Genomic DNA, 27,044 nt, shown 5'->3' on the forward strand with positions numbered 1-27,044 from the left:
CAAGAGCAATGGAGGGTTTCTTTTTCTTCTCAAAATTAGCTAGCTAAAGCCTGGTGGCCTCCCTTCAATCTAGCTAGCTAACATTGTACTGCATCTAATGTCAATCTGGTGACATCAAAATGATGACAAATGGTTTTCCTACTAATGATTTGCCTCCTTTTGAATGTCATTGTATTTCCATGCCACTGGAATGCACTTTTGATGACATCTTCACCAGCGCTCATTGATGATGCGTGTATTGAGTAGAATGCTCAGTTGGGCATCAACGTTCAAAACAATAGTGAGGAACAGACAACCCATGAATAGTTCAGGTGGACTTTTTCCAAACGCGTTAATACGCCTAAAGGTCCTTGAAGCTGGGTACTCTTCACACCACGGTCACATTCTTATTTTTAAGTGTCACTTGTCATCAATTCAATTTCCTCGCTGTAATACAAATTTGATTCATTCAGATTTACCGCTTGTGGTGCCGTTTCCACGGCGACGTGGGAGCCGTCTCCTCGACGAACTGTTGTTTTCGTTATTACCGTAAATCATGCGTCTATGACAGAATAGGGTGTGAGGTCACTGCATTCAACGGTGGTTAGATCAACCACCACGTAGGGGAAGTCCACTGAGAAACTGAAGCTTCAGCTAGTGATGGCAGGGCCAAGTTTGCCATCAATACTACGGTATATTAAAGAAGTAACACCACAAACAAATGAATAGTGATTAACTCAATGGGTGGAATGTATTAATTGGGAAGTGATTGATTCTGATCCTGGTTCATACTGCACACGCACATCATGGATCGATTTAGAACGCTGACATTGTTTCACGCCAGCGCTAAATGTGTTTCCCTTTTAGCTTAGAAAACATTTGGATTGGCTAAATACAGAAGGACCGGGCTTATCCAACCACAACACGCCAATTGTGACAGACCGATGGCTTTCATTTGTTGTGATTAGCAAATCTTCTCAGTTCTTTTCTTTCCAAACCCCACAAGGTTTTTTTTAAAATTTCACAGACATGCAAAAAGAGCCCTTAGAATTTAACAAAGACCAACTCAGTACTTGGTATGGATAGGAGTGTGTGTGTGTGTGTGTGTGTGTGTGTGGGTGTGTGTGTGTGTGTGTGTGTGTGTTGTTGTGTGTGTGTGTGTGTGTGTGTGTGTGTGTGTGTGTGTGTGTGTGTGTGTGTGTGTGTGTAAGAGAAAAGGAGGAGAAGGGGTGGGTGGGGAGAGGAGGCGGTGGGTGGGGTGTGGAGAGGAGAGAAGGGGTGGGTGGAGAGGAGGAGGTGGGGTGGGGAGAGGAGGAGAAGGTGGGTGGGGAGAGGAGGAAGTGGGTGGGGAGAGGAGGAGAAGGGTGGGTGGGGAGAGGAGGAGAAGGGGTGGGTGGGGAGAGGAGGAAGGGGTGGGTGGGGAGAGGAGGAGAAGGGGTGTGTGGGGAGAGGAGGAGAAGGGGTGTGTGGGGAGAAGAGGTGGTGGGTGAGGTGTGGAGAGGAGGAGAAGGGGGGGTGGGGAGAGGAGGAAGTGGGGTGGGGAGAGGGAGGAGGGGGGGCGGAGAGGAGGAAGTGGGGTGGGAGAGGAGGAGGTGGGTGGGGTGGGGAGAGGAGGAGAAGGGTGGGGTGGGGAGAGGAGGGGAAGGGGGGTGAGGAGAGGAGGGAGAAGGGGTGGTGGGTAGAGGAGGAGAAGGGTGGGTGGTGGGGAGAGGAGGAGGTGGGTGGGGTGGTGAGAAGAGTGGTGGGTGGGGAGAGGAGGAGGTGGGGGTGGGTGGGAGAGGAGGGAAGGGTGGGTGGGAGAGGAGGAGAAGGGGTGGGTGGGAGAGGGAGAGAAGGGTGGGTGGGAGAGGAGAGGAGGAGGTGGTGGGGTGGGAGAGGAGGAGAAGTTGTGTGTGGGAGAGGAGGAGAAGGGTGGGTGGGGAGAGGAGGAAAAGGGGTGGGTGGGGAGGGAGAGTTGGGGTGGGGAGAGGAGGGAAGGGGTGGGTGGGAGAGGAGGCGGTGGGTGGGGTGTGGAGAGGAGAGAAAGGGTGGGGGTGGGGAGAGAGGTGGTGGGTGGGGTGGGGAGAGGAGGAGAAGGGGTGGGTGGGGAGAGGAGGAGAAGGGGTGAGGAGAGGAGGAGAAGTTGTGGGTGGGAAGAGGAGGAGAAGGGGTGGTGGGGAGAGGAGGAGAAGGGTGGTGGGGAGAGGAGAGAAGGGGTGGGTGGGGAGAGGAGGAGAAGGGGTGGTGTGGAGAGGAGGAGAAGAGGGTGAGGAGAGGAGGAGAAGAGGTGGGTGAGAGGAGGAGAAGGGTGGGTGGGGGCAGTGACACTTGCCAACATCAACACAGATGGAACTCATTTGTGTCTCAGCAGCAGGCCTGGCTATGCTTGTTCCATTTTCTCCTACATAGAGCCGGAATGGAGCAGCACCAATCTCGAAACCCACACTCCATGCATGTATCCGAGAGCAACTGGGACTGGGCCATTCATCTGGCTCAAAGTAATGACATCAAATGGATGATCTGAGTCTTGTACATGTACATGCCTAACCTGGGGGGGGGCAGACAGAGGATGAGAGGACACAGAGAGCGGAAAGAGACACAGAGAGAGCGAAAGAGACACAGAAGAGAGACACAGAGAGAGACAAAGAGAGAAAGTGAGAGAGACAAAGAGAGAAAGAGAGAGAGAGAAAGAGAGAGAGAGAGAGAGAGAGAGAGAAAGAGAGAGAACAAGAGAAAGAAAAAAGAAAGAAAGAGAGAGGCTTCTGTCAGTCTGTCACTGAAACGCCTGGGGCATTATGTCTAATCACAGCCAGCATGTGTGTGTGTGTGTGTGTGTGTGTGTGTGTGTGTGTGTGTGTGTGTGTGTGTGTGTGTGTGTGTGTGTGTGTGTGTGTGGGTGTGTGTGTTGTGTGTGTTGTGTGTGTGTATCCCGTATAACACTGCCAGTGACTGCAGGTCAAAGGAGGAGCTATGTTTTGTGGTTCCCCTAGGAAACTAGAGAGACGGGAGTATCCAACTTCCTCTCTACACAGTTTCCATCCCGCCCCCTCCTGTTAATCTACAGCATGTCAGTTAGCAGCATCAAGGAAGGAACTCATTAACCCCTGGTAGACATTAACCCCTGGTAGACATTAACCCCTGGTAGACATTAACCCCTACTAGACATGAACCCTACTAAACATTAACCCCTAGTAGACATTAACCCCTAGTAGACATTAACCCCTAGTAGACATTAACCCCTAGTAGACATAACCCTACTAGACATTAACCCTACTAGACATTAAACCCTACTAGACATTAACCCCTACTAGACATTAACCCCTACTAGACATTAACCCCTACTAGACATTAACCCCTAGTAGACATTAACCCTACTAGACTAACCTACTAGACTTAACCCTATATGACATGACCTTACTAGACATTAACCCCTAGTAGACATTAACCCCTAGTAGACATTACCCCTAGTAGACATTAACCCCTAGTAGACATTACCCCTACTAGACATTAACCCCTATAGACATGAAACCCTTACTAGACATTAACCCCTAGTAGACATATAACCCCTTAGACATTAACCCCTATTAGACATGTAACCCCTACTAGACATTAACCCCTAGTAGACATTAACCCCTAGTAGACATTACCCCTAGAAGACATTAACCCCTAGAAGACATTAACCCCTAGTAGACATTAACCCCTTGTAGACATTAACCCTAGTAGACATTAACCCCTACTAGACTTAACCCCTAGTAGACATTAACCCCTAGTAGACATTAACCCCTAGAAGACATAACCCTAGAAGACATTAACCCCTAGTAGACATTAACCCCTAGTAGACATTAACCCCTAGTAGACATTAACCCCTACTAGACATTAACCCCTAGTAGACATTAATCCCTAGTAGACATTAACCCCTACTAGACATGAACCCTTACTAGACATAACCCCTAAGACATTAACCCCTTGTAGACATTAACCCTAGTAGACATTAACCCTACTACACATTAACCCCTAGTAGACATTAACCCTAGTAGACATTAACCCCTAGAAGACATTAACCCCTAGAAGACATTAACCCCTAGTAGACATTAACCCCTTGTAGACATTAACCCCTAGTAGACATTAACCCCTACTAGACATTAACCCTAGTAGACATTAACCCCTAGTAGACATTAACCCCTAGAAGACATTAACCCCTAGAAGACATTACCCTAGTAGACATTAACCCCTAGAGACATTAACCCTACTAGACATTAACCCCTAGTAGACATTAATCCCTAGTAGACATTAACCCCTACTAGACATTAACCCTTACTAGACATTAACCCCTACTAGACATTAACCCCTAGTAGACATTAATCCCAGTAGACATAACCCCTACTAGACATTAACCCCTAGTAGACATTAACCCCTAGTAGACATTAACCCCTACTAGACATTAACCCCTAGTAGACATTAACCTCTAGTAGACATTAACCCCTAGTAGACATTAACCCCTACTAGACATTAACCCCTAGTAGACATTAACCCTTAGAGACATTAACCCCTAGAAGACATTAACCCCTAGTAGACATTAACCCCTAGTAGACATTAACCCCTAGTAGACATTAACCCCTAGTAGACATTAATCCCTAGTAGCATTAATCCCTAGTAGACATTAACCCTACTAGACATTAACCCTTACTAGACATTAACCCCTACTAGACATTAACTCCTAGCAGACATTAACCCCTAGCAGACATTAACCCCTAGTAGACATTAACCCCTAGTAGACATTAACCCCTAGTAGACATTAACCCTAGTAGACATTAACCCCTACTAGACATGAACCCTAGCAGACATTAACCCCTAGCAGACATTAACCCTTGACAATGAATTTCCTAAAAGTAGGGCTCTGAGGTTCTCCTGACACCCTGACCATGTGACCCGCTCAGGAAAACTCCTGTCCTAGAGTTAAGAGCCCAGCTTGGTTAAACCAGACTGAAAGCTGTACTAACCATGTAAAACAGTGTGTGTGTGTGTGTGTGTGTGTGTGTGTGTGTGGTGTGTGTGTGGTGTGTGTGTGTGTGTGTGTGTGTGCAGCGTTTTGTTTGGTCTAACCAGGCTACAGGTCCCTACCCTTACATTCTATCTACTCCTCTCGAGGTAAAGACACAGTAAGCAATCAGCCTACACACACACACACACACACACACACACACACACACACACACACACACACACACACACACACACACACACACACACACACACACCACACACACACACACAACACACACACACACACACACACACAACCCAACGTCTCAGATTTTGGCCCTTTGTCCCACAACCAAACAATCAGTCCTAAGAGCCAACTAAGGAAACTCTTTATGTGGTTGAGATCATTCACGGCCACAGATTTCACAACTGTCTGCAGAAATCAACACTTCTAATGTGTTGTCTCTCTCTTATCACACACAGTACTCTTTCATACGTTCTCCTTAACACACACACACACCACACACCACACCCACACACACACACAGGGTGGTTCAAAAGTGAGGTTGATTGGGCTGGTTGGACTTAGCCACCCCAATTCCTGTTTATCTAATTCATGGATATACTGTATGAGTCTCCTAATCCCAATGATGTGTGTGTGTGTGTGTGTGTGTGTGTGTGTGTGTGTGTGTGTGTGTGTGTGTGTGTGTGTGTGTGTGTGTGTGTGTCAACAAAACATAAATTCCCCTGACACAAATAGCTATTCTTAGCGACAGAGGGTCTCTATCAACATTGTATTTCTCTGCTAATAGCACCACCCATGTGGCCAGCATATCTCCGCCCTACTCACCCAGAGGGTCTGTGTTAGCATGTTAGCATGTCAGACGACGTTGCTAAATTGTGTTATTATGCTTATTCTAGGAAGTCCAGGACTGTTGACCCAACAAAATGCTATATAGTCATTCAATGACCAGATGCAGTCATCTTCCTAAACCAAGATTGCGGCTTCACTAGTATCCGTTCCACATACAGTAACATCATCTGAAGCAACAGAGAGAAGCCCTGGTTCGTCTCATTCCGCTCCCTCTCCAGAGTGTGTGGGTTTGGCCCAGAACTAGTCCGTGGCCGGTCACAGAAAGAGCGTGGCTAGGGTTGCAAAACTTTCAATAAATTCCCAGATTTTCTAGAAATCCTGGTTGGAGGATTCTGTGATTCCTCCTTATCCCATCCTGTTCTGGGAACCAGGATTTAGGGAAAACCAGTGAATTTATTGAAGGTTCCTGGAATTTTGCAACCCTAAGCTTCCCCTGTAACAAGCCCGCTGCCGACACCCTCAGCCCTGGGTGTGTATGCGTGTGTGTGTGTGTCTTTCTTTCTCCCTAACATGCTATAGGGTTGATATGACTTACAGGAATGGATGAGACAGAAGACAGAGCAAGGGAGTGATAGAGGGAGAGAACATTAGAGAACATTAGAGGGAGAGAACATTAGAGGGAGAGAACATTAGAGGGAGAGAACATTAGAGAACATTAGAGGGAGATTCAAGGTATGTGAAACAGAACCAAAGAAAGTTGAAAAACACAGCTACTTGGAGAGATTTTCCAGAGGTCAGCATCGCAATGTAATGAATGGTACTTTCAGAGAGAGAGAGAGACACAGAGAGAAGGAGAGAGAGAGAGAGAGACAGAGAGCGATATATATATATATACATTGGGGCAAAAAAGTATTTAGTCAGCCACCAATTGTGCAAGTTCTCCCACTTAAAAAGACGAGAGAGGCCTGTAATTTTCATCATAGGTACACTTCAACTATGACAGACAAAATGAGAAAAAATATCCAGAAAATCACATTGTAGGATTTTTAATGAATTTATTTGCAAATTATGGTGGAAAATAAGTATTTGGTCACCTACAAACAAGCAAGATTTCTGGCTCTCACAGACCTGTAACTTCTTCTTTAAGAGGCTCCTCTGTCCTCCACTCGTTACCTGTATTAATGCACCTGTTTGAACTTGTTATCAGTATAAAAGACACCTGTCCACAACCTCAAAAGTCACACTCCAAACTCCGCTATGGCCAAGACCAAAGAGCTGTCAAAGGACACCAGAAACAAATTGTAGACCTGCACCAGGCTGGGAAGACTGAATCTGCAATAGGTAAGCAGCTTGGTTTGAAGAAATCAACTGTGGGAGCAATTATTAGGAAATGGAAGACATTACAAGACACTGATAATCCCTCGATCTGGGGCTCCACGCAAGATCTCACCCCGTGGGGTCAAAATGATCACAAGAACGGTGAGCAAAAATCCCAGAACCACACGGGGACAACGAAGGAGTGGCTTCGTAAGAAGCATTTCAAGGTCCTGGAGTGGCCTAGCCAGTCTCCAGATCTCAACCCATAGAAAATCTTTGGAGGGAGTTGAAAGTCTGTGTTGCCAGCAACAGCCCCAAAACATCATGCTCTAGAGGAGATCTGCATGGAGGAATGGGCCAAAATACCAGCAACAGTGTGTGAAAACCTTGTGAAGACTTACAGAAAAGTTTGACCTCTGTCATTGCCAACAAAGGGTATATAACAAAGTATTGAGAAACTTTTGTTATTGACCAAATACTTATTTTCCACCATAATTTGCAAATAAATTCATAAAAAATCCTACAATGTGATTTTCTGAAAAAAATGTTTCTCATTTTGTCTGCATAGTTGAAGTGTACCTATGATGAAAATTACAGGCCTCTCTCATCTTTTTAAGTGGGAGAACTTGCACAATTGGTGGCTGACTAAATACTTTTTTGCCCCACTGTATAGAGAGAGAGAGAGAGATAGAGACAGAGAGATAGAGACAGAGAGAGATAGAGAGAAACTGCACTCCATCTCTCTAGTTTCCTAGGGGAACTATAAAACATGCAACTCTCCTTTGACCTGCAGTCACTGGCAGTGTTCGGGACACACAACACACACACCACACACACACACACACACACACCACACCACACACACACACACACGGTGTGTCAGGAGTTGGGAGGTGGCGAGAGAGCAGAACCATATTGAACTCAAAACTACCCTTCTGCTTTATATGAGACTGTAACATGCCCTGGGACATTTCACATGGTTGCAACATCCTCCAATATGATTGGACGTGACATTCACGGGACAGAGTAGTGCATGCGATCTGTGTTGAGCTCATGCAACATGTCTCAAATTGTCCAATCACATGCGGTTGAAGAATGGGGAAAGAATTCCCTTTTCAAGGACAATGAACAAGTTGCGTTGCGATCTGATTGAAGACATTGCATTTCTCGTACAAATCACTTACCCCATCCCTGCGGGTTAGGGTGCTCCAGGAAAGTATTTCCCTTGACTTTTTCCACATTTTGATACGTTACAGCCTTATTCATAAATGGATTAATTGTTGTTTCGCCCCATCAATCTATACACAATACTCCATAATGACAAAGCAAAAAAAAAGGGTTTTAGACATTTTTGCAATGTATAAAAAACATATACAGTGGGGAGAACAAGTATTTTGATACACTGCCGATTTTGCAGGTTTTCCTACTTACAAAGCATGTAGAGGTCTGTAATTTTTATCATAGGTACACTTCAACTGTGAGAGACGGAATCTAAAACAAAAATCCAGAAAATCTCATTGTATGATTTTTAGTAATTAATTTGCATTTTATTGCATGACATAAGTATTTGATACATCAGAAAAGCAGAACTTAAATATTTGGTACAGAAACCTTTGTTTGCAATTACAGAGATCATACGTTTCCTGTAGTTCTTGACCAGGTTTGCACACACTGCAGCAGGGATTTTGGCCCACTCCTCCATACAGACCTTCTCCAGATCCTTCAGGTCTCGGGGCTGTCGCTGGGCAATACGGACTTTTCAGCTCCCTCCAAAGATTTTCTATTGGTTCAGGTCTGGAGACTGGCTAGGCACTCCAGGACCTTGAGATGCTTCTTACGGAGCCACTCCTTAGTTGCCCTGGCTGTGTGTTTCGGGTCGTTGTCATGCTGGAGACCCAGCCACAACCCATCTTCAATGCTCTTACTGAGGGAAGGAGGTTGATGGCCAAGATCTCGCGATACATGGCCCCATCCATCCTCCCCTCAATACGTGCAGTCGTCCTGTACCTTTGCAGAAAAGCATCCCCAAGAATGATGTTTCCACTCCATGCTTCACGGTTGGGATGGTGTTCTTGGGGTTGTACTCATCCTTCTTCTTCCTCCAAACACGGCGAGTGGAGTTTACACCAAAAAGCTCAATTTTTGTCTCATCAGACCACATGACCTTCTCCCATTCCTCCTCTGGATCATCCAGATGGTCATTGGCAAACTTCAGACGGGCCTGGACATGCGCTGGCTTGAGCAGGGGGACCTTGCGTGCGCTGCTGGATTTTAATCCATGACGGCGTAGTGTGTTACTAATGGTTTTCTTTGAGACTGTGGTCCCAGCTCTCTTCAGGTCATTGACCAGGTCCTGCCGTGTAGGCTGATCCCTCACCTTCCTCATGATCATTGATGCCCCACGAGGTGAGATCTTGCATGGAGCCCCAGACCGAGGGTGATTGACCGTCATCTTGAACTTCTTCCATTTTCGAATAATTGCGCCAACAGTTGTTGCCTTCTCACCAAGCTCTTGCCTATTGTCTGTAGCCCATCCCAGCCTTGTGCAGGTCTACAATGTTATCCCTGATGTCCTTACACAGCTCTCTGGTCTTGGCCATTGTGAGAGGTTGGAGTCTGTTTGATTGAGTGTGTGGACAGTTGTCTTTATACAGGTAACGAGTTCAAACAGGTGCAGTTAATCCAGGTAATGAGTGGAGAACAGGAGGGCTTCTTAAAGAAAACTAACAGGTCTGTGAGAGCCGAAATTCTTACTGGTTGGTAGGTGATCAAATACTTATGTCATGACATAAAATGCTAATTAATTATATAAAAATCATACAATGTGATTTTCTGGATTTTTGTTTTAGATTCCGTCTCTCACAGTTGAAGTGTACCTATGATAAAAGGTACAGACCTCTACATGCTTTGTAAGTAGGAAAACCTGCAAAATCGGCAGTGTATCAAATACTTCTTCTCCCCACTGTATATATGAAATATGAATTCACATAGAGTACCAGTCAAAAGTTTGGACACACCTCTCATTCAAGGTTTTTTCTTTATTTGTACTATTTCTACATTGTAGAATAATAGTGAAGACATCAAACGATGTAATACACATATGGAATCATGTAGTAACCAAACAAGTGTTAAACAATATATATATATATATATATATATATATAATATTATATTTATATTTAAGGTTCTTCCAAGTAGCCACCCTTTGCCTTGATGACAGCTTTGGACACTCTTGGCCACTCATGTCAACCAGCTTCATGAGGAATGCTTTTCCAACAGTCTTGAAGGAGTTCCCACATATGCTGAGCACTTGTTGGCTGCTTTTCCTTCACTCTGCGGTCCAACTCATCCTAAACCATCTCAATTGGGTTGAGGTCGGGTGATTGTGGAGGTCAGGTCATCTGATGCAGCACTCCATCGCTATCCTTCTTGGTCAAATAGCCCTTACACAGCCTGGAGGTGTGTTTTGGGTCATTGTCCTGTTCAAAAACAAATGATAGTCCCACTAAGCGCAAACCAGATGGGATGGCGTATCACTGCAGAATGCTGTGGTAGCCATGCTGGTTAAGTAGGCCTTGAATTCTAAATAAATCACAGACCGTATAACCAGCAAAGCACCTCCACACCATCACACCTCCTCCTTCATGCTTCACGGTGGGAACCACACATGCAGAGATCATCCGTTCACCTACTCTGCGTCTCACAAAGACACAGCGGTTGGAACCAAAAATCTAAAATTTGGACTCATCAGACCAAAGGACAGATTTGCACCAGTCTAATGTCCATTGCTCGTTTTTCTTGGCCCAAGCAAGTCTCTTCTTATTATTGGTGTCCTTTAGTAGTGGTTTCTTTACAGCAAAATCAACCATGAAGGCCTGATTCACGCAGTCTCCTCAGAACAGTTGATGTTGAGATGTGTCTGTTACTTGAACTCTGAAGCATTTATTTGGGCTGCAATCTGAGGTGCAGTTAACTAATGAACTTGTCCTCTGCAGCAGAGGTAACTCTGGGTCTTCCTTTCCTGTGGCGCTCCTCATGAGAGCCAGTTTCATCATAGTGCTTGATGGTTTTTGCGACTGCCCTTGAAGAAACTTTCAAAGTTCTTGAAATTTTCCGGATTTTGACTGACCTTCATGTCTTATTAAAGCAATGATGGACTGTCGTTTCTCTTTGCTTATTTGAGCTTTTCTTGATATGATATGGACTTGGTCTTTTACCAAATAGGACTATCTGCTGTATATCCCCCCTACCTTGTCACAACACAACTGATTGGCTCAAACACATTAAGAAATTAACTTTTAACAAGGCAAGCCTGTTAATTGAAATGCATTCCAGGTGATTACCACATGAAGGTGGTTGAGAGAATGCCAAGCGTGTGCAAAGCTGTCATCAAGGCAAAGGGTGGCTTTGAAGAATCTCCAACATAAAATAGATTTAGATTTGTTTAAAAAAAACATTGGTTACTACATGACTCAATACGTGTCATTCATAGTTTTGATGTCTTCACTATTATTTGACAATGTAGAAAATAGTAAAAATAAAGAAAAACCTTTGAATGAATAGGTGAGTCCAAACATTTGACTGGTACTGTAAGTATTCAGACCCTTAACTCAGTACTTTTGTTGAAGCACCTTCGGCAGCGATTACAGACGATTATTCTTGGTTATTACTCCTCAAGCTTGGTACACCTATATTTGTGGAGTTTCTCCCATTCTTCTCTGCAGATCCTCTCAAGCTCTATCAGGTTGGATGGTGATTATCACTGCACAGCTATTTTCAGGTCTCTACAGAGATATTCGATCAGGTTCAAGTCTGGGCTCTTGCTGGGCCACTCAAGGACATTCAGAGACTTGTCCCAAAGCCACTACTGCGTTGTCTTGGCTGTGTGCTTAGGGTCGTTGTTCTGTTGGAAGGTGAACCTTTGCCCCAGTCTGAGGTCCTGAGCGCTCTGGAGTTTTCATCAAGGATCTCTGTACTTTGCTTCGTTCATCTTTCACTCAATCCTGACTAGTCTCCCAGTCCCTGCCACTGAAAAACTTCCCTGCAGCATGATGCTGCCACCACCGTGCTTCACCGCAGGGATGGTGCCATTTTTCCTCCAGACGAGACGCTTGGCATTCAGGCCAAATAGTTCAATCTTGGTTTTCATCAGACCAGATAATCTTGTTTCTCATGGTCTGAGATTCCTTTAGCTACATTTGGCAAACTCCAATTGGGCTGTCATGTGCCTTCTTCCATTTAAGAATGATAGAAGTCACTGTGTTCTTGGGGACCTTCAATGCTGCCAAATGTTTGTGTTTTGGTACCCTTACCCAGATCTGTGCCTCGACACAATCCTGTCTCAGAGCTCTACGCACAATTCCTTCAACCTCATGACTTGGTTTTTGCTCTGACATGCACTGTCAACTGTGGGACCTTATATAGACAGGTGTGTGCCTTTCCAAATCATGTCCAATTAATTAAATTTACCACAGGTGGACTACAATCAAGGTGTAGAAACATCTCAAGGATGATCAATGGAAACAGGATGCACCTGAGATCAATTTCAAGTCTGATAGCAAAGGGTCTGAATAATAATGTAAATAAGGTATTTCTGTTTTTTATTGTTAATAAATGTGCAAAAATGTTCGCTTTGTCATTATGGGGTATTGTGTGTAGATGTTTTATTTAATCCATTCTAGAATAAGGCTGTAACGTTAAAAAAAGTCAAGGGGTCTGAATACTTTCCGAATGCACTGTATGTGATGTAAAGGTTGTGATGTCATAGGTCAGAGAGAGAGCGATGGTGTGTGAGGTGGTCTTACGAGCCAGGGGTGTGGGATCTCAGGGAGTGGCATCTGAGGGGGTGCCGGAAGGCTGCTGTGGACCTCTGACTTGAACGAGGGCTCTGAGAGAGGAAGAGAGAGAGAGATCAAATTAGTATCAACAAACATAAAATGCAATGGCATGGATTAGGTATGATGATAATGGTAATGAGGTAGAGGGTGTGGATTGAGGGTATGAAATGGCTGTTGGTCTGGGTTGAGGACTGACGCTGAGTAACGGTTGTATGATGGTGAAGGTTGTGGTCTTTACCGTTGAGGATCGTGTGGAGGATGTAGGAGATGTGAGAGTGGAGTGAGATTGTGTAAAGGTTGTATGCAAGATAATGATACAGTCAGTTTATCCCTACCTACAGTAAATGTACATACTGTGTGTACCTCAACTACCTCGTACCACTGCACATTGACTCAGTACTGGTACGTCGTGTATATAGCCAAATTATCGTTACTCATTGTGGATATATTCCTTGTGTTATTATTATTATTATTTGACTATTATTTTTTCTCTCTACATTGTTGGGAACGGCCCTGTAAGTAAGCATCTCACTGTCAGCCTGTTGTTTACGAAGCACGTGACAGATGCCAGTGTATTTGATAATAGCTGCGGTTGTAACCTTTAGCGGTGAGGACCCTGTGGAGGATGTCAGAGATAAGCATCTTCTTCTCCTTGGCCCCAGCGCTCAGATACTCCCTGTCCAGCAGGTCCAGGAACAGACGCAGCTCACACACCAACTCCTCCATGGCTTCAAAGAGACAAAAAAAACACACGGTGTTAGAATGTTAGACATTATCAGGGTTGATGGCAATGTCTTGGTAATGGATAAGCACTACGTTATGTGTATGAATGACATCGTTGATTTCAACAGTGCCTGGCAATACAGTTACAACAGCCTCCTGTCTGAGGAAACAGAAGAACAGCTCAGGTGTTATGCAGAAACCTTCTGTAAGACATTCACAGTGTTAGATACAGATGGAAAGGTAAACCCAGGCTGGCACTGGTACAACACCTGAGGAATCTCCCTCCCTGCTATCAATGCTGATTTACAGCTCTGGGAAAATACACCTCCTCTCCTCTTCATACAGCAAAACAATAGGCAAAGCCCATATAAATACATAGCTGAAGGTGTAGGTAAGGGTGTGTGTGTGTGTGTGTGTGTGTGTGTGTGTGTGTGTGTGTGTGTGTCAGTGTTGTGTGTGTGTTGTTTGTGTGTGTGTGTGTGTGTGTGTGTTGTGTGTATCTCTCACTGGGAGTGAAAAAAGGGTATGGTTCTCTCAGACATTTACGGATCGCTTCACATTGAGTTTGTAGGGGTGATATATGAGGGTGTTATGCGCTGCACATCAAATCAGAACCAGGCTGTAGATAAAGAACACCCTCTATCTTCCATAGTTTCAGCCCTTTGAGTTCCAGTAGAGCCTGTCATAAACATGAGAAGATGTAATTGCTGATGACATCATATGAAGGCTAAAGAGGGAGGTTGGCAGGTCCAGTCTCCGCGTTGACATGACCTTACAAGTTGTAGTTGGTTAGCTCATCATATAATCATAGGTCCTATCTGTGGTTAGTTCTGCAGAGAATTCACCGGAATGTGTGTATATATATATATATATATATATAACAACACAACACACATACTTACAACAGTATGTGGACACCCCGTCAAATGATAGCCACCATGCATAAAGCGAGGTCCATACAGAAATGGTTTTCGAGATCGGTGTGGAAGAACTTAACTGGCCTGCACAGAGAACTGACTGCAACCCATCGAACACCTTTGGGATGAATTGGAACGCCGACTGCGAGCCAGGCCTAATCGCCCAACACCAGTGCCCGACCACACTAAATGCTCTTGTTGCTGAATGGAAGCAAGTCCCCGCAGCAATTGTCCAACATCTAGTGGAAAGCCTTCCAGAAAGTGGAGGCTGTTATACAGCAGCAAAGGGGACCAACTCCATATTAATGCCCATGATTTTGGAATGAAATGTTAGACGAAGCAGGTGTCCATATACTTTTGGTCATGTAGTGTATTATCGAGTTATGCATTATGTCATTAGGTCCAGGACGATACCAGTATCGCAATATTTAATATAAATAAAAACACGCAGACCAACCTGCTGTATGATAATATTTGTGTGTTATAGCTTAGAAAATACATGTGACTCTGGATGACAACATATATGTTTGTTGTACAACAATTAGAGCTGTTTTCCTAAAGAAGTTAATCTGCTTGTCTTTTGTTTCCTTGACACAAAACCAACGAGTATTTGCAATACTGGTATATGTCACAGTAAATTATAACGCAACTATAGGCATCCCATCTTAATGTGAAACTGACGGACAGCCAATGAAACGCTTTGAATGTTCTTAGCACAACAGCACACAGTGTTTTGGGCAGAGTCTCAATTCACAAAAGTACAGTACGCATTGTTTTTGCCAGACACCTGCAATGAATATATAATATCTAGTCGGCCCTGTAAAAGCCTGAAGGACCCCCTTGACTTCAATGAATGTAGTGATGTACAGTTTGAGGAGGGTGGCCCAAACTTTTTGATTCAGTTTGTCTGGGATGGATATTGGTGCATACCGTTGTCTGGGATGGATATTGGTGCATACCGTTGTCTGGCATGGAGATTGGTGCATACCGTTGTCTAGGATGGAGATTGGTGCATACCGTTGTCTGGCATGGAGATTGGTGCATACCGTTGTCTGGCATGGAGATTGGTGCATACCGTTGTCTGGCATGGAGATTGGTGCATATCGTTGTCTGGGAGAGACATTTGATTTGATTTGACATTTATGAGGTTAAAACACACGCTCATATTTCACTCTGAGCCATGGACAAGACTGGGAGTCTCTCCCTCTCTCGATACAAACAGCAACTTTCACACATTCCTGTTTTAATCGTATTATCCTATGAGAGAGGTGGAAGCCAGGAGGGAGAGAGAGGTGGAAGCCAGGGGGAGAGAGCGGGATATAGAGGGGGGAGACAAAAGACAGACAGACATAGGAGAGAGAAAAAGGGAGAAGGAGAGAGAGCCATAGGAAATAGCCTAGGACTAAACAAGCACCTCAATATCAGGCTAAAATAGTCGTTGGTTACTTTCTGCCCTTCAGAAACAGATTTTTGATCAGTTTTCCAAACCCCAGACCAACACTTAGTCATGCTGAACAACGTCATTACAGCAGTCTTGGACCAGTTGTGTAAATGGCAACAACAACAAAAAAAAGTGCATGACAGCATACATGGATTCCAGCCTTTCTTACTGTACACGTGTTGCAGCCAGGAGTCTTCAGAGTTTTACGTCCAATTTCACAGTGTATTGGTGAGCTCATGCCTTTGGATAGAGAAAGACTGAATGGTTTAGCGGACTTCCAACAGGGGTGGTCAAAACGCGCGTTGGGGGAGCAACAATATGCATTAAAATCCCAGACGGCTTAAGGGAATTAGAAGTAGGTGGTGTGGAGCGAAGAGGACCACCCTCAAACAATCCTTTAGGGCTATGAACTAAAACAGTAAACCACGCAAACAAACCACCCACTCACTCTCTCTCTCCCTCCCTCTCTCTCTCTCTCTTTCCCTCCCTCGCTCCCCCCCCCTCCCCCTCTCCCTCCCCCCTCCCTCGCTCACCCCCCCTCCCCCTCTCATCTCCCTCCCTCGCTCACACCCCCCCTCCTCTATCCCTCCCTCCTCCCTCCCTCGCCCCCCCATCTCTCTCTCTTGCTCCCCTCTCTCGCTCACCCACCCTCCCCCTGTCTCTTCTCTCTCTCCCCCTCTCTCGCTCACCGCCCATCCCCCTCTCTCGCTCACCCTCCATCCCCTCGCTCCCCCCACCCCTCTCTCTTTCTCCCCCTCTCTCGCCAACACTCAGCACTCTACACTAACAAAACTCCCCATGTCAACAGGCTCCGATGCCAAAAGATAGCTTCTGGCTGGGCCTTCTTAAAACACTAAACCCCCTCTTGAGTCAAGATGTGGACACACCTTGAACCTACAGGAGAATGTCTCAGCTCGGGGGCAGTCAGTCGTAATTCTTGGACCAAGCAAGAGAGGTAAAGGGTTATGAGGAAGATCACGGGGGCCAAAGGGTTTACATGTTTGCGTCTAGGTGGACAAGTTAGGTTCCAGGTGAACGTGTTTAGGTTCTAGGTGAACGTGTTTAGGTTCCAGGTGAACGTGTTTAGGTTCCAGGTGAACGTGTTTGGGTTCCAGGTGAACGTGTTTGGGTTCCAGGTGAACGTGTTTGGGTTCCAGGTGAACGTGTTTGGGTTCCAGGTGAACATGTTTGGGTTCCAGGTGAACATGTTTGGGTTCCAGGTGAACATGTTAGGTTCTAGGTGAACATGTTAGGTTCTAGGTGAACATGTTAGGTTCCAGGTGAACATGTTAGGTTCTAGGTGAACATGTTTGGGTCTAGGTGAACATGTTTGGGTCTAGGTGAACATGTTTTCGGACAAGGTCTTGTTTGGGCCTAGATCTATAGTTGAACTTGAGACCGTCTGCTTTCACTGACATAAATACCAGTCTTCTGTTTAAAATTAAATGTTGTAGTGCCCTAATTTAAAATGGACTGACTGTATACACCCGCCCACCATACTTTCTTTAGTGTGTGTGTGTGTCTGTCTGTCTATCAGTTGTTTGTGTGATGTCTGACAGGTCCTTAAACACTGCTCTACCTTCTCCTGTGACTTTTATGATAGGCCCTAGGCGGTGTGGATGTGTTTAAGAGCTGGTCCTGACTTGAAAGGCTGTCACGTCCCCAGACTAAACACAACAGACGTGTGTGCTACAGACAGACACCATATATAAATAAGAGACAGACAGAGAATGATTAATGCACAAATACACACCCACAAACTCAGGGCAAGAAAATAAATCTGATGTTTTTATCTCTCACCTTAGAGACTGCATTTCCCATAACAACGTGTCACTACTTTATTAAGACACACTAAGTGCTAGGCAACCTACCTACAGATGTAGGATCTTAATTTGACCACCATGTTGTTTCAGGATATGTCCTGCACATCAGGAAATGCAAACTTGTAGTATTCAAGGTTTAAAAATGTCCGTTCATTATAATCCACACAATAATTCACATTTTCTGTTACTGCAGGATTATTTGTGAGAAAGTGGTCAAATTAAGATCCTACATCTGTATGCACAACTCAACGAACTCCTCAAAGCACAGGAAGAACAGTGGGTATATTTAGACAAATTAGAGAGAGCAGCATCATCATCCATCCTATAACCAGTCTCTAAATGGGTACTACAACTACTAATCTAAACCATATATCATGTAGGTTAGATCATAAAGGTTATGTAATCTGACAAATCTGTTTGAGAAACCTGAGCCAAGCTTCTGAGGGAGCACTGGCGTCCTTGGCTCATTTCAAAGTACCAAGCAGTAGTCTGCTGCTCCACTTTGATGTCCGATGATGGATCCCGCCCAGACTCCATGTGTTGACTGAGCTAATGGGCATGAGATACTCCAGACCTGGACCCATGACAGGCTGTTTATATGTGCACTGCACCTATGACCCACTAAACATAGTTTGTGTGCAGTGCAGGTATGCTTGAGTTCACTATTCCATAGAACGTCAATCTCAATCAGCTAATGCAGTATATAAAGTGTAATTGTGGGATATAGGGTACAACCACATAATATGTTGCTTTGTGGGAAGAATGTTGCACTTGGACGGTGGTGACGTTAATTGGGGTGGTTTATGGTCTGGCATCATCGTGGTTACCCCCCCTCGCGCCAGTCGCCACCACACAACAGGGCATCGCTCAACGCTGGCTCCTTACTTTAAACCCCAAAACACACAAACACTACAGCCTGGCTCTTCCAGATGACCCTCATACTGTGCCCCCCCCCCTCCTACTGTGCCCCCCCCATCTCCTTCTGCCCTGGGCCCGGTTTCCCAAAAGCATCTGAAGGCTAAGTTCATCGTTAGAACCTTCATAGGAGCATCATTAAATCTCCAAGCTGCTTCCCAAACCATCATTTTTAACGTTGCACTTGAAAACGCTCGTAATATAACCCCTGCCCAAGGCCACTCGTAGTTCAGCTAAGTGCGTCGTTAGATGCTTTTTTGCCCTCCCGCGTCACTTTATACACAGAAGATCCCCGCTAAACAGAATCACATGGTTTATCCGTCTCTCTGTTATCGCTGATAAATTCAGAACAAAGTTGACTAGAAATACAAAGTTACCAGTGTCTTTGCAATTGATTCAAACACGCAACGTAGGCTATAAAAATATGCTTAAATGAAAACCGAGAAGACTGCATTAAAATCTAAAAACGGTAGGCCTGTTTCAATCATATTCAATCATCAAGCATAAGACAGTATTGTCTTTTATCGATGATGGTTATGATATCGTTTAGGACCTTGAGCGTGGCTGAGTTGCATTGTTGGCTAGTGTCTGTAATTTGTCTCAAAATATTTCATGATGTGTCGCCTAACATGCACAATGATGTGCCAAGTCTGTAATATGGTGCATTTCTATTGGGTAAGTATTACAATAAGCCTCCTCCATATGTGCAGCCATAGGTGTTATTAATATCTCTCTAGAAGCTGATCCATCGTCAGTACTGTGAAATAATACTAATGTTAAGGAAAGATTTGAATGGAGAAACTGATCCGAGAACAGTGCTCCCCATCTTTCGATCCTACCCAGTATCGACACATGCTCTAACGACGCAATTAGCGGCCATTCTCTGCCTTGTGTTTTGGGAAACACATGTTACATCTTCGGCCGTTGTAGGAAAGATGCATTGTTAAAACACTCGTAAACCTAAATTCCATCGCTACCGAGAAACCGGGCCCTAGTCTGTTTGGATTGGGTTGGCACTTCCCTTCCTCTCTCCCTCCCTCCTTCCAGGCTCCTTTCCTCTCTCCCTTCACCCCTTGGTCTGGGTAAACTGAGTGCCTTACTCCTGGGTCTGAGTCGGCACATTTCCTCCAGGCAGTCCACACCCACGCTCAGAGAGAGGAAGCCCGATCTCGCGGTGTCCAGAGCGGGGAAACACGCCACCTCCATTGTGCCTCTGGAACTCTCTCTCTCTGGGGCCCCTGTTTGACCCAGAAGAGTTAACCTGGGGACTATTTCAGTAGATTGCAACATTCCACAGCAATCAGATTTAAATGGGATGTGTAGAACAAACATGACTCTTGTGACAGCTCTTTGCATCATATTTATACATGAATAAGCCCATATACTCTGAAGACCAAATTCGGGCCTGCAGGCCACAAACACCACAATCACAAGGCTCAACATCATATCAAACCATGGTCATAAAAACGCAATAAACCTTTAATAAACCACTCGTGCTTTTGAATCCTTTCCGCTGAGAAGCATACACATGTACTGTAAGATGAGAAGAACAGTGGAGGCGTTAGATTATGATGAGAGCGTTCTCTATCGTGGTCTGTAATTACCAGGGATCTGTCTGTGTTCCACAGGGCATGACAAGGGAACATCACCATGGTTTATATCATCTCATCAGTGCCAAACCTATAGAGAATGATAGAGACCTCTAGTGGCCAGAAGGCCATTTTAGCATGGGCAGCGCCATTGAGGGCGCTCCACCATGCTTCCTCCATTTTAAAGTAGTCAAATAAGTCTACTGGGTGGGCATTCCTATGAGTTGTATCCTCAATGGCGCTGCCCATACTGTCACAGATGCTATAATAGCGCAGATATAAAGATGAGTCCTCTATCTATCTCTATGGCCAAACCACAAACATCTGAGTCAGACTGATCGACTGATCTACTGCTCAAAACCTCATCTGAGAGACGGGAAGTTGGATTCTGTAGTTCAGAGAGAGACAGGAAACAGAAAGAGGGGAGAGAGAGGGAAGTAAGGGAGCAAGAGACAGAAAGAGACAGCGAGAGAGACAGAAAGAGACAGCGAGAGAGACAGAAAGAGACAGCGAGAGAGACAGAGAGAGACAGAAAGAGACAGAAATGAGAACAGAGAGAGAGAGACAGAAAGAGACAGCGAGAGACAGAAAGAGACAGAGAGAGAGACAGAAAGAGACAGCGAGAGAGACAGAGAGAGACAGAATGAGACAGAGCGAGAGACAGAAAGAGACAGAGAGAAAGAGACAGAGAGAGACAGAAAGAGACAGAGAGAAAGAGACAGAGAGAGTGAAACTCCTCCAGTATGTGTAAGAGGATAATTACAAAGCACTAAGGAAAGGAGAAGAGGATAGTGGTTAGAGGCTCTGGATTTCAGTTGGACTCATCTTTCTTGGAAGAATGGAAGGATGGAGGAGACTTGGTGGTGCAGGGAGGATGGCATTCTGGTTCCCATCTCATACTTAACGTTTGTGGTAAAGATAGAGCGATCCATGTATTGGCCCAATGCCAAGTTATCTACTGTGACGTTAAAAATTCAAGCCACTTTCCCTTTGATTGACAGCTCCTAACCAGACAGTCTTTGACGTGTTTATTCCCATTAGACTACACCCAAACACAGACCACAACCACCCTTTCTTCTCCCATCCCATCCCGTTTTTATTCCAAAAGCCACCGTTGTGCCCCTCCCTAAATCCACGACCCCACATTTGGCTGAGACAGAACCCACCCTCCCCCTGTAACGCTAGCGGTAGTTCCATCCTCCATCCAGACCACCTTCATCTTAAATCTTTGCCCCAGACAGACTAACTAACTAGCTAGCCGGCTCATCCGTTTATGTAGGCTGTTAAGCCTATTACATCAGTCTACGGGTTAATGAGAAACGATCAACAACACTTTTAGCCGTTATTGCCCCGAGGATATTACCAAAGAGCGGCAGGAGTAGTCTTTTATAATGACTCGTACTGTATGCATTTGGAGATTATATCAGATGGCCATGCAAAACCAATGTTACATCAAGTCAAAGGGCCTTGGATTTGTATTGCATACGGGCGCAGTTACACTATATGATGGCCACACCATATGACAGTCATACTGAATGACAGTTACACTGTATGACACAAGTCTCATATAAGTCTGAATCAAGGCGGTCAGTCACATAATGGCTCTTCATCACATTGGTTTTCCAATGTGCATAAGGCTATTAACAGGCGAGGGGCCAAGGGTCTCCGATTAGAGTTGGAATTTAACTCTCTGTGACTGAATGCAAGTTCAATGATTGACTGGTGAGGGATTATAAAAATTAATTCATCTCTCTTCTCCTCTTTGTTGGATCGGGTTTTCCTGCTGTTGAAAGGTGGTTCCGATGGTTTTTCTGACACGTGAAATCCTTTAAAAATCCATCATCATTGGGGTGCTGGGTGGGGTATCCCTTTCCCCTAAAACCAGAACTAAATGGGCCAACCAACGAATGGGGCTAAATCACTGACACCATGCCCACATCACAGGCACCCAACGCGGTGCCAATTAATGCCACATCGTCTGAGGGTTTCCGACCGAGGGGAAAACTACAATAATAAACAGCAATAAACACATTAACACTCCATTCGTATTGCTCTCAAATGGCACCTCGTAAGGGTTTATAAACAGGGACTTGCTGAAAGAAATGTATTTATTTCTAAGTGCCAAGCTAGTTGCCTGCTGCTAGTACCCCCACTGGTGGGTAGGCTGATCGCAATGCAAAACCTAAAAACACCCTAACCGAGTCCCAGCCCTCCAGCCAAAACACACTTCTCACATTCTCATGTGGCGTGGATTTGAGATTACAGCATTACTACACAATAGTTGTCTGTCGGGGACGCCACCAAATGTGAAGCCGGAATACGTCGCGGAGCTACCTGATACCACGCAGCTGCCAACCCAAGTAGGCTGGAAGACGCTAACGCTGGAGCCAGGTTTTGTTATTGTAAGGATACAGTCTCCTGCAGAGAAACAAGAGATATGGAGCCACTTGGTGTTGTCAAACCACGACTATGTTATTGACCTCGGGGAAAATCTTAAATGACCTCTTGGTTGACCTTAAGTATGTGGTCCTATGTAACACATGAGTTGTAACACCATGGCAACCTTTGAGTAGCACCCCGCAATAATGTGTGTAAAGTAATATGATACAAAAATAGCTTCATTAGTGTAAAGCAAACCGAAATATGACACCAACTTTGATTTAGAATAAGAGTGGAACATAAACATAAGCGTTCCACGGCTGCTATAGAAACTAATGTTGCCCTAATTAACTGGTGGTACACTAGCAAAGGTAATGTCCCCAAATCAATGAACGGGTAAAACGCATGCCCTATAAGGCACCCCAAGTGCGCTTCCCTGGATAAAAGGTGTCACCGGTCACTTCGTCCAGTCAGTTGGCGGCAGCTGCGCCCAGCTAGGGCATAATCCAGTGATTGTCATGCGGGACTGCCTGGACGCCGTAAGGGCTGCTATTCGTCAGTGTAGTTGGGTTGAGGGAGGGTAAAGGACCGGGAAGGCTCCGGTTGCAACCAGCTAGGTTACTACAGTCGCAACGCATAATTCCATGGACAACAAAAACCATGATCCTAACGACACTTTCAGGAGCCAGCGGTGGCCAGCAGTCTTTCCAGCCTCCAGCTCGCAGCTACCCCCTCTGTGTCTCTCTCTGTGTCTCAATTATGAGAAGGAACATAACTGCATAAAGAACTGTATTCATTAGACGACTTAATTGTAGCAAAGCAGAAATGACATTTTACAATGCAGGATGATAATGATAAACAAGAATGCATTCTTAGTATTAGGATATACATTGTTATAAACCATTCATTGTCGTGACAAGATATAATCAATTCCCCCTATCCGCTGCTTTTCACTTCCATTGATTTTGTTGCCTGTTGACCTGTTTCATTTTAAAACCAACAGACTATCAAGGGGTGATTGTAAATATATTTTTTCAGATACATATCAATAATTTCAGCGGCCAGTTGTTGGCGCCACTGAAACAAAGCGCATGATAACGTTAAAATAGACACTCACCCCTGGAAGCGAACAAAATGGGATCGCTCCGCATCGTGGCTTCCCAGCGCATCTATTCCCCAAACAGCAAACGGAATCAGGCGCGTTCCCGGCAGCTGCCGAATATCAATAAAATCCCTCTCCCCGCCCGGCAGCGGCCAACGACAGACCCTCGTCTGTTAATCCGAGGATAGATTTTCCCCGCGATACCAGCTTTGAATAGCCTTTCTTCACGGTGACCAACCGGCAACGTCTCCGGTCTCGCGTATCCTTTCAAACTTTTCTCCGGCTCTTTTCTCCTCCTCTTCCCTCTTTGCTTCCTTCCTGCCGTCCTCCTCCCTCTTTCAAAACTCTCGCTCGTCAAACTGCCTGTGTCTGCATGTCCTGCTCGGCTCAGAAACAGAGCGGATCTTGTCTGAATGCTTGCATCTGCAGTTTTGCACCACGGTGCTGACAGGCAGCTATAACATAGAGAGATAATCGTGTCTTATAAGCAAGTGCACCGAGAGAAGACTGCGCTTTAAAATCTGTCCCCCTGTTTTTCTGTATCTCTCTCTTCGCTGTAAAATGAGACGCAACTATTTCTCTCCGCCCAGCGCTCTCTCTGTCTGGAAGTTTGCAGTTAGCTCAGGAAAAAAAAAAAAACACGTACGGCCAGAGAGGACTAGCCCCACTCTCCCCCTTTTGCTCTGCGACAGATGGGATATTGAACTCGGGCTGGCTCGCCCCTAGGGATGGGGGAAATCGGCAGCTTATGGTAATAGTAGGTAATTAAGGACCGGTCGCGTCTGCCCCTGCACCCCGCACACCCCCGCACGTACAGGGGCCGAATCGTGCAGTTTTGTGTCCTGTGTCCGAAGGGGAGAACAAAAGACAGCCATGACAGATATGAAGGAGAGTGCAGCTCAAGTTACAGGGATACATACATACAGTAGCAGGCCATCTACCTCCTCCAACTCAACACTCACCCGTGTAGAATAGCTTAGGTAGGTATGCTATGGAAACGCTGAACTGAAAAGTTATACCATGTGTACATTGACACATATGAAACCAAGTCATATGTAATTAAGGTTTTTGTAGACTATAAACTAAACACTTGTTTGTGTGTGCCTTGTTATTCCCCTAAAAAGCCAACCTAGCCTTCACTTCTACTGTATGTTAGTAGAGTGTTGGGTTAGGTCAAATTGCCAGAAAAGGACTACCACACACATTTTGTGTTCGGAGCTGATTACCTTAGACAGGGCTGTCAAAACAATGTGGTAAAATCCACCAGCAAGCTTATATCTCACTCACATCTCACTTTGCTGGTTCAAGAAACAAGAAAAATGTAAACACAATATAGTAAAACAGGTTCACAGCAAGATAGGTTTACAGCAAGACAGGTGACAGGTTTACAGCAAGACAGGTTTACAGCAGGACATGTTTACAGCAGGACATGTTTACAGCAGGACATGTTTACAGCAAGACAGGTTTACAGCAGGACAGGTGGCAGGTTTACAGCAAGACAGGTGGCGGGTTTACAGCAAGACAGGTAACGGGTTTACAGCAAGACAGGTGACGGGTTTACAGCAAGACAGGTGACAATTTTGCAGCAGGACAGGTTTACAGCAGGACAGGTTTACAGCAGGGCGGGTTTACAGCAGGGCGGGTTTACAGCAGGGCGGGTTTACAGCAAGTAGCAGGGTTTACACAGCAGGGCAGTTTACAGCAGGGCAGGTTTACAGCAGGGCGGTTTTAAGCAGCAGTACAGGTTTACAGCAGGCAGGTTACAGCAGGGCAGGTTTACAGCAGGGCAGGTTTTTTACAGCAGGGCGGTGTTACAGTAGTACAGGTTTTAACAGCAGGGCGGTTTAGCAGGGCGGGTTACAGCAGGGCAGGTTGGTGAGACCTGTAGTAGATCCGACATGGCCATTCCTTACAGCTAGTGTATGCTGTGTATTATGGTATGTAGTCCCAGATGCCCTTAAGTGGGTTAATTACTGTTACAGAAACTAGTGGAAGGAGGAGTGCTTGTGAGTTGAGAAACAGACTTTAAGGGAGAATACCTAGTCAGGTTGTACAAGAGGAGGTCGGGGGGCTGCCTTAAATTGACATCCACATCTTTGGCGCCTGGAAACGTGGGTTAACTTGCCTTGCTCAGGGGCAGAATGACAGATTTTTACCTTGTCAGCTCAAGGGATTCGATCCAGCAACCTTCGGTTACTGGCCCAGCCCTCGAACCACTAGGCTACCTGTAGTAAATACATGACCAATGGAGGAGCTTGTTTGAGTTGAGATAGACTTTATAAAAATAACATGACCAATGCAGGTTTACAGTGTTTATTTACCAGGCAAGGCAGTTAAGAACAAATACTTTTTTACAACGACGGCCTACTGGGAAACAGTGGGTTAACTGCTTTGGTTCAGGAGCAAAACGATCGATTTTTACCTCGTCAGCTTGGGGGATTCGATCAGCAAACTTTCGGTTCCTGGCCCAACACTCCTAACCACTAGGCTACCTGCCCCTACCTAACTTAGAGGTGTAGGGGCGAGCGCAGGTAGCCTATGGTTAGATGTAGGGCGGTAGTAGCCTAGTGGTTAGAGTGTAAGGGCGCAGGTAGCCTAGTGGTTTGAGTGTAGGGCGGCAGGTAGCCTAGTGTTAGAGTTGTAGGGCGGCAGTAGCCTAGTGGTTAGAGGTGTCTAGGGCAGAGGAGCCTAGTGGTTAGAGTGTAGGGCGGCAGGTAGCCTAGTGGTTAGAGTGTAGGGGCGACAGGTAGCCTAGTGGTTAGAGTGTAGGGGCGGGTAGGTAGCCTAGTGGTTAGAGATGTAGGGGCGGCAGGTAGCCTAGTGGTTAGAGTGTAGGGGCGGCAGTGTAGCCTAGTGGTTAGAGTGGTAGGGCGGCAGGTAGCCTAGTGGTTAGAGTGTAGGGGCAGCAGGCAGCCTAGTGGTTAGAGTGTAGGGGCGGCAGGGTAGCCTAGTGGTTAGAGTGTAGGGGGCGGCAGGTAGCCCTAGTGGTTAGAGGTAGGGGCGGCAGTAGCCTAGTGGTTAGAGTGTAGGGCGCGCAGGTAGCCAGTGGTTAGCACTAGGCCTCCTACCGCCCCTACACTCTAAACCACTAGGCTACCTGCCGCCCCAGCTTCAGAGAGGAAGCTGAGCTGGAGGAGGATGAAAAGATGGACCCGTTTACACCAGTTATAGTGTTAAAGATGTGGTGCAATGGATGGCCAAGTGGACGTGTGTGGGTGTTGTGTTTCTTTGAATGTGTGTTTGAGG

General features: G+C 45.6%; 1 protein-coding gene across 1 annotated transcript in view; it reads right to left on the minus strand.

The window, feature by feature from the left end:
* LOC111977605 (actin filament-associated protein 1-like) overlaps positions 1–27,044 on the minus strand; it is a 127,110-nt gene that overhangs the window by 35,880 nt on the left and 64,186 nt on the right. Inside the window, exons 2-3 of the mRNA XM_070448187.1 lie at positions 13,509–13,637; positions 12,877–12,959 (exon numbers count right to left, since the gene is read on the minus strand). Of these exons, the coding sequence (XP_070304288.1) occupies positions 12,877–12,959; positions 13,509–13,637 (212 nt within the window). The remainder of the gene's footprint in view (positions 1–12,876; positions 12,960–13,508; positions 13,638–27,044) is intronic.

The sequence above is a fragment of the Salvelinus sp. IW2-2015 genome, linkage group LG18 (genome assembly GCF_002910315.2).
Source record: "Salvelinus sp. IW2-2015 linkage group LG18, ASM291031v2, whole genome shotgun sequence".
Classification (NCBI taxonomy): Eukaryota; Metazoa; Chordata; class Actinopteri; order Salmoniformes; family Salmonidae; genus Salvelinus; species Salvelinus sp. IW2-2015.